The sequence below is a fragment of the Pangasianodon hypophthalmus genome, chromosome 16 (genome assembly GCF_027358585.1).
Source record: "Pangasianodon hypophthalmus isolate fPanHyp1 chromosome 16, fPanHyp1.pri, whole genome shotgun sequence".
NCBI classification, from domain to species: Eukaryota; Metazoa; Chordata; class Actinopteri; order Siluriformes; family Pangasiidae; genus Pangasianodon; species Pangasianodon hypophthalmus.
Window position 1 is genome coordinate 14,137,054 of NC_069725.1, and position 17,031 is coordinate 14,154,084.

At 39.8% G+C, this 17,031-nt stretch overlaps 2 protein-coding genes across 2 annotated transcripts; one reads left to right on the forward strand and one right to left on the reverse strand.

The window, feature by feature from the left end:
* Window positions 1–571: 571 nt before the first annotated feature.
* wfdc2 (WAP four-disulfide core domain 2) lies at window positions 572–2,518 on the forward strand. Its single transcript, XM_026920386.3, has 3 exons — window positions 572–780; window positions 1,613–1,750; window positions 1,979–2,518. Exons 1-3 carry the CDS (start codon window positions 579–581, stop codon window positions 2,110–2,112), a joined length of 474 nt encoding a protein of 157 aa, XP_026776187.2. The 5' UTR covers window positions 572–578; the 3' UTR covers window positions 2,113–2,518.
* pigt (phosphatidylinositol glycan anchor biosynthesis, class T) lies at window positions 2,519–16,290 on the reverse strand. The gene is made up of 12 exons (XM_026920383.3): window positions 15,809–16,290; window positions 14,737–14,914; window positions 14,316–14,443; window positions 14,129–14,229; window positions 12,692–12,778; window positions 11,552–11,639; window positions 11,348–11,445; window positions 8,772–8,928; window positions 6,304–6,504; window positions 5,239–5,404; window positions 4,618–4,701; window positions 2,519–4,364 (listed from the first exon to the last, which is right to left on the reverse strand). The coding sequence occupies exons 1-12, from the start codon at window positions 16,221–16,223 to the stop codon at window positions 4,115–4,117; spliced, it is 1,953 nt and encodes a 650-aa protein (XP_026776184.3). The 5' UTR covers window positions 16,224–16,290; the 3' UTR covers window positions 2,519–4,114.
* Window positions 16,291–17,031: the final 741 nt, after the last annotated feature.

Genomic DNA, 17,031 nt, shown 5'->3' on the forward strand with positions numbered 1-17,031 from the left:
GGTGTAACTTGTAATAGTGGGTGTGCCTTGTAAGTGGCTTGGTTTTTTAATCCTGAAAATGTTTAATATATTTGTTGTGGGCATAACTTGTAAGAGTGGGCGTGCCTCGTAAGGGGCGTGGTTTGTAATCCTGACGGGTGTTTAATGTATTTGTTGTGGGCGTAAGTTGTAATAGTGGGTGTGCCTTACAAGGGGCGTGGATTGTAAACCTGACAGGTGTTTAAAGTATTTGTTGTGGGCGTAACTTGTAAGAGTGGGTGTGCCTTGTAAGGGGCGTGGTTTGTAATCCTGACAATATTTAATATATTTGTTGTGGGCATAACTTGTAATAGTGGGCGTGCCTCGTAAGGGGCGTGGTTTGTAATCCTGACGGGTGTTTAACGTATTTGTTGTGGGCGTAACTTGTAATTGAGGGCGTGCCTTGTAAGGGGCGTGGTTTGTAATCCTGACAATGTTTAATGTATTTGTTGTGGGTGTGCCTTGTAAGGGGCGTGGTTTGTTATCCTGCAGGACAAAGATGGACTCACTTGGTTCTTTGTGGGTTTTTTTGGGATTTGGAGTCGGCAGGCAGAAGGACCATGCAGACATCTCATTTCCACCCTCAGTCCATTCCCCTTATCCATTCTGTCCTAGTTAGAGTGTTTTCCTCTCGAGTTCAGTCCTGTAGCAGAGTGCAGGGGAAGATGAAGCTAAAGCTCCTCTGTCTGTTTACTCTTGTGCTCTTAACCCTGACTGAATGGCCAAACCTGAGCGAAGGGGCCGCAGCTCGTAACTGCACAGGTAAGAGCCTCTCAGCTCATTCTCACTGCACTTAATCAGCTTCATACAAATGTCTTAGCCAGTTTAGCTACTTCTAACTTCTAGTGCAGGGGTGAAGAATATGCAGCAATATGCAGAAAGATTAGCCTATTGAACTTCTTTACTCAAGTACTTATTTCACCCCACTAGATCTACACTGTTCCTTCAGCTGTTTGTGCATTTGAGCCAATCTGAATGAATTTTATTATAAGCTGCTATGTTATACAGACAGTATATACCTATAAGATTCATTACTGCTGGACATACTGCTACACTCCCAGGAAAAAAAGTACTTTTGCTTGGTACTTTTAACTCTTTATACCTTTAATATGCACCTTTCACCTAGAAACGTGGATATATTATACCTTTAGAAAGATTCCAGGCACATAATTAGACCATAATTATATTTTAAAGTGAAGATTTAAAGGTACACTGTAGCCACCTTTCTAAGTCAAATACATATCTGTGAGTGAACCATTCCAGCAACACAGTTTATTCTCTTTTTAAGAGTAGTTTAGGTTGAGGATTTCTGTAGACTGCTTCCATCACTTCTACTACTGTCCATGTAATATGCAAACCTCATTACTTTAATAGTTCAAATCAGACCCTGGGGAAAATGTGTGTCTTTAGTGCACAGCTTTACCAAGTCCCAGCCAAACAATACAGTATGTACTGTATTAGTGGCACTGACCCAAGACAAAAGGCACATTAGATTTAGGACTATTTTTCCATACTATTTGGTAGAATAGCAGCATATGTGATATTTGGATGCAGTTAAGAGTATTCGCTCTCAGCATGTCATTTTGTCTCGCAGTTAAGCCAGGAATCTGTCCTCGCCGGAAGTGGGGTTCAGGAATGTGTGCTGAATACTGCACTAAAGACGGCGACTGTCCCAACAAGGAGAAATGCTGCTATAACGGCTGTGGCCACGAGTGCATCACCCCTTACACAGGTGAACAATTAATCTCCAATGTAACAAGTAGTACAGGGATTCGAAAATAAAAATTAAACACACATCAATGTAAGAATAAATAAACGCACATAGAAAAATATGAAGAATTTCTAGATACATCTACGCAGCTACTACTGAAGCCCACTGCAGTTGTTCCCTGCATTCTTTTCACACATACACATGCATGTGGTCGATCACAAGACAAGTTTTTTGGTCTGTCTCTTACAGTGAAGCATGGTCGATGCCCCATGCCTAAGGGGACCCCGATGTGTGCGGAGTATTGCTATCATGATGGTGAGTGTCCCGGAGAGGAGAAGTGCTGCAGGACCACATGTGGCCACGCCTGCAGTGAACCCTGCTAGTTAGATCTGGTACATGGACAGACATTTAGACCAATAAAGAGCAACCCTCTTATGGGAGATCTACCCTTCTATTCTAAATGCACCCCCCCCCAAAAAAATACCCTAACCTGTCAAGCTAGTAACGTCCCTCGGACAAATCCTGGATTGGTTTAAACTGACTAAACTTTGTAGGAAGGTATTTCTCCGTTAATGAGTGTGGGAGAAAAAATATCCAGTCTGACCTTTTTTGGAAACTTAGCAGGTTGTTGATCATTTAACTATATTTATACACCATTTTTATGCTGATACCATTTTTATTCTGTACCCATGAATTCAATGGAATATTTTTCTCCATTGATTTTGTGTGTGTGTGTGTTTGTTTATGTTTGTAATGTCATTATTAAAACCCATTGTATCTTTTGGTAAATTTCAGTGTTTCAGTGGATTTTATTTTGTAAAACAACAAGAATAAACCCCAGGCATGGCATGCAGAATTGTTGGTAGTTTTAAATAAAGTTCCAGAGCCAGTACAAATGGGAACATTTATGTTTAACATTTCTCTTTTCACATGACCGCTCCATCTTTGTATGGCAGATGTTAGTAGGTATCTTAGAACTAGCATCAGCGTTCAGGAATGTAAAAGACGTCTTGGCCTCGACTTGAGACCCAAACATGTGGCAACCTTTGGCAAAGAAAGGGCTTTTTGTGTCCAACGTCTCCTACAGCTTGGCAGCACCTCTAGAGGGCCAGACAGAGAAAATATAGCAGCATGTGAAAAGCTTCTCAGGAAAGAAAAAATAAGCAATTTTAGGTATCAGTTATCTTGAGAAGAGAGTCTCGTAGGTAGAAAAGGAAACAGTGGTTAGCATTCTTCTCTAAGTTCAGAGGAGTGCAAAGTATCTAGGGATTAATCACAAACCAAGACACATAAGCCAATTTCCCTGGAGCCTACACATTAGCTACAGGTTAGAACCAAGTGGAAAACCTTTTCTACATAACCTCGTTTGCATTAGGTTGCATAACCCCTTTATTTAAGGTTCTTACTTATGACCACTCCTAACACACATGTAACTACCTTAAGTCACTTACAGAGGTTTATAAATGTTTGTCAGCAACCTGCACTGTCTGAGTATGTACAATTGACATGTTTACCAGATGTGTGCTGTGCGTCTCCTAGTACATTTTTAATTATTATATATTACCGTTTGCTGTCTGCTTGGATGGATTAAGCAACTGAGTGTGCTTTCGAGCACTGCCTGGAACAAAAAGAAAGGCACCGACTGCCAGAAATAACAGTCCTGGATGAACACATCGTTCTCCAACTACTTTAGCAAATATAGTTCTATCGCTGACTGAGTACCTCACAATTTAAAATCTGTCACGCATCCCTGTGCTCTATAAATAACAGAAGGGCCAATTTATTACATTTTAGAGCTCTGCCTGGTTTACACATGCAATCGTTTGCTTATCTCACGAGAGTTAAAACAGCATTCCAATTAAAGGCCCTTTTTGAAGAAACAAGCAAGCCTTATACTTCCAAGGGAAAGCAATTTCACATCAATAACATTGGTACAATTTCTTTTTTTTTTTTTGCTTGATTTTGCTCGACATTCTGTTTTCCATCTTCACTGGATTTGCAGAACAGAATGACTAACGGCTTGCTCATTCCCAAAGTACAATAATCCAAAGGGTTCACATTTCACTCTGCTGTCTTCCAGATGAATGGAATAAGAACCTTTCAGTACACAATGGTACATTTTTAAAATACCCAGATGTAAATGAATCCCTCTTGCCCTAAAACAAACTGAAATAGTTCATTTTCTCCAGTGTTAACAGACTCAAAAACCACAGACCCATAACATTTGGTTCTTGGTAAAGCTTGAAGTTGCAGCATTCTTCATGACGACTTCTCCTCTCAGTCATGTAAAAAAAAAAAAAGAAGAAAAAACTTGAGGTTCTCCCAAATCAAGATGTCCACAGATTTCAAGCTGCCTAATGAGCTCCATAGTTAACTTCATGTCCTTCACAGTGGTGGTACTCCCCGTATACGGCGGATGATGTTGGCTAGGCGTTTGGCTAGCGGCGGGCTCGGCTCCTCCACCTGGAAGGTGCGGGTCAGTAGGTTGTAGAAAGAGCCGTAGGCCACAGCCACCACCGTGCAGGTGAGGCAGATAACATTATAGGGCATGCTGAAATCAGGCGTGGGCAAATTAACCAGCAACGGCTCAGTGTACAAACGCACAAAGTAGCTTGACTCCTCTTTGGTATGGAAACTAGAAATTTAAAGGGGGAGGGGAAAAAAAAAACAAAAACACTTTAGTATTTTTTTCTCTACTCTAAAAAGTCACACTACTCTGCAGGTAAATAGCATTGTGTGAAAAGGGAAAGGGGTTATATACAGTATTATTTCATATATCATTGAAAGTCATTTAAATGTGAACTTTTGGCGTGTAATTCCAATCATCTCACATATTAGAGGTAGATATATAAACCTATTTAGCCATTCTAAACAAAGAATGTACTCACAAGCTGCTGAAAAGCGGTTGCTCCTGACTGCTATTGACGTCCATGGCGACAACACTGGGCACGAGAGCACTTATCACAGACGATCTAGAAGACGAATTTGGATCGGAACACAGGATTTGTTAAGTTTATTTAAATATCACACTTTTAAGTTAAGCTCAAAGCCATTATGTCAAGAATCTAATCATTTTGTGAAGTTTCGTTGTATCATTATATCATTTAATCATAGAGTAAAGAACATTTCTTATTAAAGAACATAATTATATAACAACAACCTCCATGACTATAAATAAATACAGAAAAGACATTGTTCATATCACACTCTCCAGTGTCACCCAAATGAGGATGGGTTCCCTTTTGAGTCTGGTTCCTCTCAAGGTTTCTTCCTCATATCATCTAAGGGAGTTTTTCCTTGCCACAGTCGCCACAGTCGCCTCAGGCTTGCTCACTAGGGATAATTCTGTCTAACATCTAGGACTGTTTGCATGCTTTTGTTTCTGTTTGCATGCTTTTTGTTTCTTATATTCTGTAAAGCTGCTTTGAGACAATGTTCACTGTTAAAAGCGCTATACAAATAAAATCGAATTGAATTCTTAAGCACACAAATTGAAGAGAGAGTCCTACCCGACGTAGAAACCATGGTTTGGATCTGGAGTGTATTCTGTCCACTTTAGCAGAGCTCTTTCAAACTGCACCGTCACCTCAGTGACAGAATGAGGGGGTAACTGCACGAGCATCTCGAGGAGATGAGGACGCAAGCGGTCTTTTGAAGGTTGGTAGTGAATGTAGCCTTATAAAAAAAAAAAAAAAAACAAATCATAGTAGAACAACAATTCATGAAATCTATTAAACTTGATAAAAATAAATTCCAACAAACAGGAAGGACGCTACTGAAGAAAAACTATTATTTCAGACTTTTGACCTTGCAGTGACCTTGACCCTGTTTGGATCAATTCCAAAATCTAGTCAATTCATCTGCTGGTTACAAGGATAATTCCATATAAATCCTACAAACATTCAACCACTCGTTCTTGAAATATTGCAATAATAAGAATCTGGAAAGACAGACAGATGCACAGACACACCGATCCACAGACAACTCAGAAATATAATGCCTATGTGGCAGAGGCATAGAAACTAAAGTAATTAAGGCTTGATCAATTACCATGGTTGCTACCCCAGTTTACTGATTTGCAGCAGGGTTCCAAAAGTCTCAGTCTACTACTAGAACCTGTCTTTTAATCAGTTAAGAAAATACAGTACTAAAAGTTTTCATTAAAATTACATTTCACAAATCATTCTTTACTAATACAGTTCATTCAACAATTAATACTGTCCATTAGAAGCATTTGTGTTACCACTTTAAGTCACAATGCTTTAAAAAGGAATTGTGTGCTGACAGATTTTAGATGATTTCTGAAAGATTCTCAGTTGTAATCAAAGTAATCCTCAATGACAAGTATAAATATCAGTAGTTTTGTTTTACTATACTGATAATTATGTAATAAAACAAGTTGATGGTGAAATCTGATTATACTGGACCCTATATTCTTTCCTAGATTAGACCTGTACTAATGGATCAACACAAAATATAATGAAACAGTGCAAGAATAAGAAACAATTGGGAAAAAATGTATTGGTTGAAGAAAGCAAATCAAGGCTGTTGCATGTTGGGTTAAGTGATCTTACTTGGTTTGTTTTCACGTGACTTGCTGGTGATAGTGAGTGTGTGAATATAAAGTCGCAGATACCAGGGCACTGACTCCAGCAGGAGCACAGGGAAAGCTCTGTATGGATGGTTATTATAGATTAGAGTGTGTATCTCGCCCGTCTGGAGTCCAAATCCCGCCACATAGCGCTCTGCATGGAGCAGTGGACGCAGCATGTCTCCTGCCACAAGTGATGAGAGCAAATATTCAGATTTTAAAACAAAAAAAAAATTCTTTAAACTTTAAATAACTATTGTCAGGTGGTTACTGAAAGTGAGTGAGTGAGTGAGTGAGTGAGTAACATCCTATTGAATCTTTAGTGGACATTTATGAGGCACTTACTCATCAAAGTCAAATTCATGTATGATCAAAGAGCATGTAAATATCAGCGTAATATTTGAACAACACGAAAAAATGTGCTTGAATCAACCCTGTCAATAATTTTAGCAAGAAAGCAGAGTAGTAATAATACAATTACGGTAATCTCATACTAAAATCCAATGTGCAGATCATACTAAAATCCAAAAATGTGCAGATATCGATCTTTACTGATTTCCTTACGTTTGCCCCTCATTCTTCATGCTGGTCACATCTTCACTTGGCATCAGTTTTCCACAGTGCTGCTAGGGTGACCAAGTCATTGTTCACAAGGTGCTACATTAATTCCTTAATTGCTTGCTGTTAAGCATTAACTGCTTGCTAACAACAATACTCAGTGATTTCCCTCCCCTCATTCTTCCCAAGTACGCATTCCTGCATGCTGGACCAACTCCAAACAGGAGGGAATTAACTCCAAATGGGAATGCATTCTGTTAGACGCTTTGTTACTAGTCTAATGCATATGCAATTAGGCTCTCCTGTAGCGCAATCTGTACACTTTAAGATTTTAGCCACTCGGACATGGTCGAGCAGGTTGAACCGGCAGGTAACACAGGATGACTCTCACCTGTGTCTTACTGCTGGCAGTCTACCTATGTGTGTTTCTTTGTGCTTTCAGTAACTGCTGTAACGAGAGAGAGAGAGAGAGAGAGAGAGAGAGAGACAGAGAGAGTGGCATAGCTGGCGGTGCGTGCAACACACACACACGAGCGTGAACTAGAACCTTGACCTTTAACGGGATGAACACCACGAGCTTATGACAGCCCCTTTTCTGGTGTTTTGTCCTTTATGGTTGAGTTTTTTTGAAAGTGTGCTGAAAATCGCAGTGAGAATAAATGAGAATGCAGAGCTCTGCTGAAATTCAGCCTGCCTCCCAAGCCTTTCTTCGCACCCATGCGAAGTTTACTCTCCTGAGAACTGTGACCAGAACATTTTTTTACTCTTATGCAGGGGTCATAAATGAAGATTGCAGAGCTAGTCACACAACCTTTTTTCTGCGTCTGGTCTGATCCCTCCTGGCTTGTCATAATCTAAGCAGGCAGGGTATGTGGTGAAAGTAAAATCGGTCAGCCTGTTTCTTCAGGTCCTTAAAAGGAAAAAAAATCTGAACAGTATTTTTTCTATATATTTAGGATAAGAAGACGGACTGAAAACAGTCGCACAGTCTTGCACAGTCGCACTGTATGGTGAAAAGAAACAACAGAAGGTTGTTTAGTAGCCTTTAGTTTTGGCGCTGTTCACCGACTAGAGCACAACGCTGGAAGCGTTCATCTCAATTTTCACACAGTTACATCTTCATTGGCTTTTAATCAGTGAAAATTAAATTAACAGGAAAGAATTACATTAAACTCCAGTGTGAATAAAACCAGGATATAGGCTATTTATCTACAAATAATTATTTACAAAAATCAAAGACAATGTGATCATGGACTATACCATGTATTATATGCATACATGCCAAAAAGTTTTCATTCCAAATCGTTGTATTGGCTTTGCCCAATGCTTGTGCAATGGCTCTAATCAATTTTCCCTCTTTTCTCAGCTTCAAAATGGCTTGAGTTTCTCCCATAGACAGCTCTCTGGTCTTCATGTTGGTTTATCCTTTTTAACAACAAATGCATTCTTCACAGGTGAAACCCAGTGCTCAAACAAAAAGTAGACATTCAGACAGTTATTAATTGTTTAAACAATCAATCCAACAAGGCAGACCTGGGCAACAAGAAACTGTGACCTGTCAGTCACATTTTTGATCACTTGAAAAATGGGTGGGTTCAAACAAAAGGTGCCATGTTCTAAGTTGCTTAACACATCTAGATGTAAATATCAGGAAATTAAAGTGGAAATTTTGATTTATCATCTCATATTCATCTTTAAAAAAATAAACCTGTATTTTAGTATGAGATTACCATAATTTTCTTATTATTACTCTGCTTACTTGCTATAATTATTGACAGTATTGATTTTAGTGATTTAATTTCAAATCAGCACATTTTTCAGGTCATTTTTAGCCTAATGCTAACAGGCCAGAGACAAAGGCTGGCTGATGCATTCTAGGAGTTAGATGCTTACCACCTTCCCCTTTCCAACGCATTAAGAGATTGAGAGAACGTAGCTGGCCAAAAGTCTCTGCTTTGGTTAGATCATACACGGCATAAGTCCTGCGATCCCCCAGAACTACAGTTGTGTTGAGGACAGGTGTGGCTGGGCTCAGGTCAAACAGCTCACCCTGTTGGATATATTAAAACAACATAAGCATACAGCCCAAAAAAAAGGGAAGAGAGAGAGAGAGAGAGAGAGAGAGAGAGAGGGAAAGAGAGAGAGGGAGAGAGAGAGAGAGATTATGCCTATAACCACTGCTCCCTGAGGGACAGAAACAAAGTACAACACTTGCACAGGCCCTCACATCTGAAGGCGCCTTTATTTATGCCTGTAAGCTTCTTCCCTTCTGTGCTCTTCACCTTGCTAAGAGCAATCCAAGTCTGTCTCAATTACTATAGCACCAGTTAGCTAGCATCTTTTTCGTGATTTTATGTTACTGAAAATATCAAAATTAGCTTACTGTTGCAACAGGCAACAAGAGTCTCTAATTGCTGAGACGATTTTCTTGCGGGTCTAGCACCTCCTGGGTTGCATTCCTCGAGGGACTGCAGCATCTCCATGCTGCAAATGCTGCTTCGCAGCTACATGCTGAGCTAGGAAGTCCTTTTTAAGGCCAGAGGGAGGGCCTTTACTCCTGGCTGACTGGCTTGGGGTTTGTTAAAGTGCCTTCTGGTTTGGAGTAGAATTCCCTGAAGAGAATGTTGGAGGATTCATCTGTTTTTTTTAAGCACTTGCATGTGGCTCTTCACCTCTCACCTGAGCAGAATAGACTGCAAAGTATTTGTCTACTTTTTACATTTAAATGCTTAAATGATGGCCTCAGCCAACTGACCGAACAACACAGTCAAGAAGAGTTCTTGCCCAAGCAGGTTACACCCATCAGACAGCGTTAGGTAAAAGTGGTGATGAGCCAGCACAGTTGCTACCATTCCACTCCTTAGCAACAGCACTGCACATGACGTGCATCAGATGTAATCTGACGTAATTCTGACCGTCTCCATCTCCCTAAGGGATGTCTCCAAATTTGGCCTGATAATATGCTACATGTTGAGGACGAAAGCCGTTTCATTAAAGGCTGGTCACTCTATAGCTTGTGAGAATGAGTGAGGTAAGTCACCCTCAGCCGTGTCCTAAGCCAGGAATAACCAGACACACATCTGGGTTGAGAACTAATTCCAAGACAATGTAATAACAGTTATAAAGTCTAAGTAATTTAGTCAGCAATAAAATCTGGAAATAGTTGTTGGAAAAGATGTAGCACTACAAATGGAAAGGAAAAACCCATAGAACCTCTACAGCATTTTAGATGGAGGAAAAGGAGAGTGGCCTTTTCAATATAGGGAGTTTTAGTCTAAGCCCTCTTAGTGAAGAATGATTCCCAAGCACACAGGGCATGCATCATGTTTGTCCTAGGGTGTTGATTTGCTATGCAGAAAGACAGATATATGGTCTTTTTACTAACCCAGGAACGACTGCTGATTGCAAGGTAGCTGACAGAGAAGCAAAATAAGCTAGAACAGACAAGTCAAGCGAATCATGGCCCTTGCCAAGCAAAGATGACCTGAAAAAAGGTAGTGAAAAATGCTGAGACCACACCCTGCAGGAAGTCAAAAGTGTTGCTGTATAGTCAAATGACCCTAATTAGCTCATGCTAGTTATTAGCTAAACCTGACATGAGATGGTCTTAGCAAAGTGAAGAGCATAAGATCTGAGGGGGAAATGCCTGTGTGTGTGTCTTGTGAATGACAGGCACCGATATCAGACATGTGAGTACATTAAATCACATATTATTTTACTGAGTGAATCAGCTGAAAGGGAACTAGAAAGAATTGCTGCCCAGCATTTTAACACAGGGTTGGGCGATATGACAAATATGATCGTAAAGACATGTTCAAATTCATAAAATACTTTGTACTGTTGCGTTTTCCTAACAAGCTGGAACAGATAAAATGCAGAGCAGTACCATATTTAAAAAGGCACTGACGACTGCCAACAATGACTCTATAATTAGTCTAAAATTTTTAAACAAAGCATGTAATCATATTGCCTATCTTTAGCAAAGAGCATAAATATTTAATGCAATTCTAATTGCATTATTCAAGTCCATCATTAGAACAACTTGTGCTGCATTCTACCAAGTTATGGACGAGTAACGGAGCAGAGCACTCACCATGTTCACGTGCACTGGAAAAAATGAACAGTAGTGTAATCAAAAATGGATGTGTAATTTTCCATAGCTCCGAAGTGCTCTGAGCTGTTGTTGCATATCGCTTCGATTAACGTCACTAGTTTTTTAAGCTGTTCTGTGTTCCAAAAGGATTAAAAATAATAATAATAATGCCCAGTTTGTCCCTTGACTACAGCATGGCAGAAGTTTAGAAATTTAAACAGAAGGTTCTGTCAGTGATGGCAGTTTTCTGTACTCTGTGCTGGTGAAAGTAAAGCTTATATCCCTGTCTCGTTGACAAACATTGAATTTCTAGTATTCTGTTAACATGTGAACACAGCATATCACTTTAAAACACAGCCAAAAGCTAGAACTTTACCTCAGGGTTGTCGGTGACATCCACATAGAGTTTGCTAGAAGACGCTAGTGGGCAAGCCTCAGTCAGAGTGCGAGAGAACAACTTGAAAAGGGACCAATCTGTTAAAAAGTACATATATGTAAAAGTTACGCTGTAAATTATATTCTGTCATTTTACTGCATGTGTAATTGTATGCTAGAAAAATCAAAGGAATGTTTCCCTTACCCTTTTTGCCCTGGCCAGAGGTGTAGAGATCGAACACCACACTGAGGGTCTGTCTTAATTCCCATGCTGTGCCTGAACATTGCCAATCCTGAATAAAAGTGTTTTATAATAGAGTATCTTTCAGAAATCGGGAAACTGCTACCCACAGAACTTCACTTACAACTCATTTTTGAACATTTGGAGTTTTACACAAAGAAAAGAGTTACAGCAAGGCTGTACATAGTGACAATACTGCCAACAGTGCTGGAGATATCTTTCATGTGTTAATACACACAGGTGTATACCACAGTCAAAATGCTTTCAACTCCTAATGCTCATGGCAACTGAAGTGTAATCAAGCATTTTATATTTTAATTATTAATATTTTAATAATCCCACAACACCAGTGCTACCTATTTCAAAAGTTAACATACAGTCTTGGTTAAAGACAGAAAAAAAAACCTGCCAGTTACATTCCATCAGCCTGATTCCTCAGAATATTGTAGTGTAGGGGGTCGTCAATTAAACTAAACATCTAAACATCTCAAACATTTTAATACACACATTCCCTCATTCAAACACCTAAATCATGGACACTCTTATCATATCGTCTCTGCTTTGCATGACACACACACACAAAACAACGCTGATTACCAAAGTTGAAAATAATGACATGTTTATAATGGGCACCCACATTTTGTGGAAGATTATGACATTACATTTATTAAAATTTAAAAAAATATATATTAGATCTGCATTTTATGTGCTCTACCTAGAGAATGACAGAATTAAATTGATGTAGTGGTAGAGCTATAACTCTGCTTACATAGAAATGTACCATTCAATTAAAATTATATTTTTTTAAATATTGTTTTTAACAATAGACATATGGATATAGAGATGGGATATAATATAATGAGCAACAACTTACTGTAGAGGAGAGTGTTGCCTATATGTAGTTATATATTTCAGTAGGTCTTGATGGCACTACTGTACATACTGTAACTGTAATGTAACTGGAAAATGTTCTAGAGGATTGATTGGTGCCAGAGAAAACTGTCCAGACCCAGCCACTAGGCCGCCATTTGCTGACCCAAGGTGCAGGGTTTATACGTTTGTTTCTATAAAAACATTTGTATGAGGAGATTAAAGAGATCACACCTTACAGATGGGTCTGATATGCACAGCCTGTGAGTGAAAACTGCTGTGGAAAAGCTTCTCCGACTTCATCAGCACTGCTAGACCAGCCTGCACACAGAAAAGAAGGCTAGATTAACTGCCCTGCTATGAACCATGAGCAATGTTCCCTCTAATTTTTTCTCTTACTGAGCAAAACTTATTTCTTTTAGATAGATCCTTCTGCCATTGGAGAAGAAATACCCCATGAACTGCACAGATGCCACTGCCTACGTATCATTAGCCAGATAGCCTGGGAAGACAACTCTCAGCAGTACCAATAGAAGCTCCTCTACTATACTGTGCTGATGATATCTGAACTATGAAATATTTCATAACTAGCCATCCAAAAATCAATTATTGATGCCTGTAATACAGCCATAAAAGTACATTTTAAAGTAGATTTTCTTCAAAAGTTGACAGTAAAATGGGCTCAAATGTAGTATCGTAACACACTGGTGTTAGAGAATGGCATCTATGAACTATGGAATACTTCATACCTACAGCCACACAAAATCAAACAAATATTGAAGACAAAATGGTCTGAATTAAATTTGGGAACAGGACTGAATTTGCTGTACCATACTGTGCTAAATACAGCCATAAACTATAGACAATGTTATATAGTAGAGCCTGTAACTATATAGTGTAGTTTTATGTAATTCTGAAATAGTTGAGTATTATAATATTTGATTATTTGACCCAGTGGACCAAAAAAAAAAAATGCCCATAATTAAATCTATGCACATTATTAAACTTTCTCTACTACACTTTTGTCATTTTGTTAAAATAATATTCAGTAGCAGACAATATCAGACACCAGCTTTATTACACTAACAAAATTTACTTTGTCAATGTAATATATACTATACGGCCAAAAGTATGTGGACACCTGACCATCACACCCATATGTGCTTTACTCTACTCTTCTGCGAAGTCTTTCCACTAGATTTTAGAGCGTGGCTGTGGGGATTTGTGCTCATTCAGCCACAAGAGCATTAGTGAGGTCAGACACTGATGTAAGGTGAGAAGGCCTGGAGCACAGTCGGTGTCACTTTGTGCACAGGGGCATTGTTATGCTTTAGGTTTAGGCTCACCTCCTTAGTTCCAGTGAAGGGAAACCGTAATGCTACAGTATACAACGACATCCTAGACAATTGTGTGCTTCCAACTTTGTGGCAACAGTTTGGGGAAGACCCACATATGGGTGTGATGGTCAGGTGTCCAAAAACTTCTGGCTATATATTGTAATATTTGTTAAATAATGCATCCAATGGGCATTAGTGCAAGCTAGAACTTATAAGTGATAAGTGTTACAAGTCCTGTTATAGACTTACTTCTACTAGACTTTTAACATTACCTGAATGAATGAAAAACTACTGGATCACATGTACTGATGACGATAAAAGGAATACCAATCACCTTGGAGCCACAAGGAAGAAGCTTCTTCCAAGGGGTCAGATTCTCCGTACAGACAATTTCCCGTGGTAATGTGGCATAACGAAGGAAACGATGATCAGTCACTGCACAAAAAAAGAACAAATTGACAAACTTGTGAAACAGCGAAAAAAGCATAACACTTTAAAATGACTGAAAGACGTACTCATACCATTTCCCAGTCCCAGGGGTTTGAAAGAGGCACTAGGCTCCACCGTGTTGGTTGAGTCAATAAAATTTAAAGAAGCGCAGAAGATGCCTGACAGAACATTGGTGAGTTCCTTCCAGTTCTCATCAACACTGGAAAACAAAACAGAGCACACTTTCAATCAACACAATTTCAGCAGCACTGTTGAAATTGTAATAATTATGATCTATTTCAAACTGAAGCCATAATAGCCTAGATATATCCAGCATTTTTATGGCTTTTGTAAGAGGTCATGGTCTCTGGTCTACATCTACTTCAAGTCAAAACTGAAACCTTATTCACCTTCTTACAAGAGTAACTGTATATCAAATCAGGAATCATTTTAATAATGCCACGAAACTAAAAGGATTGAACTTTGTCTGAAATGTCTATTATATCTACATACTTCTGCACTGTGTTGTGGAACCAAACCCAGAGCTCGGCTCCAGGAGGAGCAGGAATGAACGGCTGCCCCCACTGCATGGTCCTCCAGTAGCCCTGTGTGAAGGAGATGTGCAGCTCTCGCACTGAGAATTTAGACAGCACCTGGCCCAAGGACTTTGGAAACAGACGGTAGTGGGACACTACAGAGAAATGTGAGCAAAAACATACCAGAAAACCACTTAGCTTATAAAGATATCACTTGGGACATGCTGTATAGTGTGTCTGCATGTATTATATTTGTCTTGGGTTGCATGTTTGTTAAACTAGGTGAATTTTCCTTGGGCTTTTATGTTCCTCTAATAATAATTTGTTACATTATTTATAGGCATATATAAATATAAGGCATTAAGGCAGCTCAATCTACACTATATGGTCAAAAGTTTGTGGACACCTGACCATCACACCCATATGTGGGCCTTCCCCAAATTGTTGCCACAAAGTCTGAAGCACACAATTGTATAGGATGTAGCATTACAATTTCCTGTCACTGGAATGAACGGGTCTAGTCCAAATCCATTTTAGCATGTCAGTCCCCCTAGGCACAATGTGAGGTCCATGAAGACATGGTTTGGCAAGGTTGGAGTGGAAGAACTCGAGTGGCCTGCACAGAGCCCTGACTTCAACCCCACTGAACACCTTTGGGATGAACTGGAACGCTGACTGCACACCAGGCCTCCTCACCGACATCAGTGCCTGACCTCACTAATGCTCTTGTAGCTGAATGAGCACAAATCCCCACAGTCACGCTCCAAAATCTAGTGGAAAGCCTTCCCAGAAGAGTGGAGGTTATTATAACAGCAAAGGGGGACTAAATCTGGAATGGGATGTTCAGCAAGCACATATGAGTGTAATAGTCAGGTGACCCAATACTTTTGTCCATATAGTGTATATTCCAGTCTAGGTGAGTGTAAATATTAGTTAATATTACGCAAATGATTGTTAGAGACAACATCTCAGGCTGAAATAGTTATTCAAGAGGGAGGTAAGTGAAGATAAAACAGCTGTACTGGACACAGTCTGGGTCTAAACACAACCTTTCTTTCCTTCTTGGACAAAATCAGTGTCCAGTTGTGTGCGGAACTGGAAACTCGCATAGATGTCTCCTGAGTGCAGGGGCCGAATCACCAGCTCCTCCTGAAAGTGGTCTTTAGCTGGAGGTGCTTTGAAAGCTCTGCTGTCTCCAGGAGAATCATTCCCCCCAGAGTGAGCTTTGCTGTCTTCCAGTGCCTCGTTCATCCCAAAGTCTGTGGTGTGCCACTGCTGCTTTTCAGCCTGCACCTCGTCATTGCTGCTTTCTTCTGCGTGCTCGGGCTCGCCGGGACTCCGAGCGACTTCCTCGTCTCTAACCGACTCGTTTGACTTTTCAACACTGTCACATTTACAAGTGAGGATTAGACTGACAAAAATCCAAATAAACACTGCAGCCCAACCCAACCTGAGCGCCGCCATTTTTGCGCGAGGATGGCTTTTCTTCAGCAGCGCTTCCTTATTGCAGTCATCTGCGCTGACCAATGACAGGAGAGTGTCTTTTTCCGTTCATCACGGCGCAGTTCTGCGCAGAAAGCTCCCATCTTGCACCTTGTCTGTCCTGCAGAGGGCCTAAGAAGTAGGAATAATTCAATTAGGAATAAAAATAGCACACAATAAACAATTAGCCTGTCTTATATATATATATATATATATATATATATATATATATATATAGATAGATAGATAGATATAGACTATATAGATATAGAACAGTTATTTGGTCTCTCACACACACAGTGGGGTCCAGAAGTCTGAGAGCACCAGTGAAAATGCTTCTATTTAAAGTAGAATCTTTAAAATATTTACATAAATTTCAGTTATTTGGTACTGAAATTGTTTTAATGACAGCGTGCACCTCAACTGGCATGGACTGTACAAGTTTGTGCAAAACCTTATGATCCATTTTAGATCAAAACCCCCAAATCAGGGAGGGAGAGCACACACACACACACACACACACACACAGAGCAGAGGCAGGATTTAAACCCCAGTCCTGGAGGTATAAGGCAACAGCGCTAACCACTAAGCCACCGTGTCCCCCTAGGATAGCTATATAGCAAAAACACCAGATTAATCACCATTGTTAAAAAAATCTTTTAACTATGGCTGCAATAACATTCAATCAACGATCAGTACTTAGCACTGTACTCTGAACACAACTGTCTTTTCATCATTTTATCATGCTCAGCTGTAACCCAAGCCTCTGGCTGCAGTGTCGCCCTGCTAC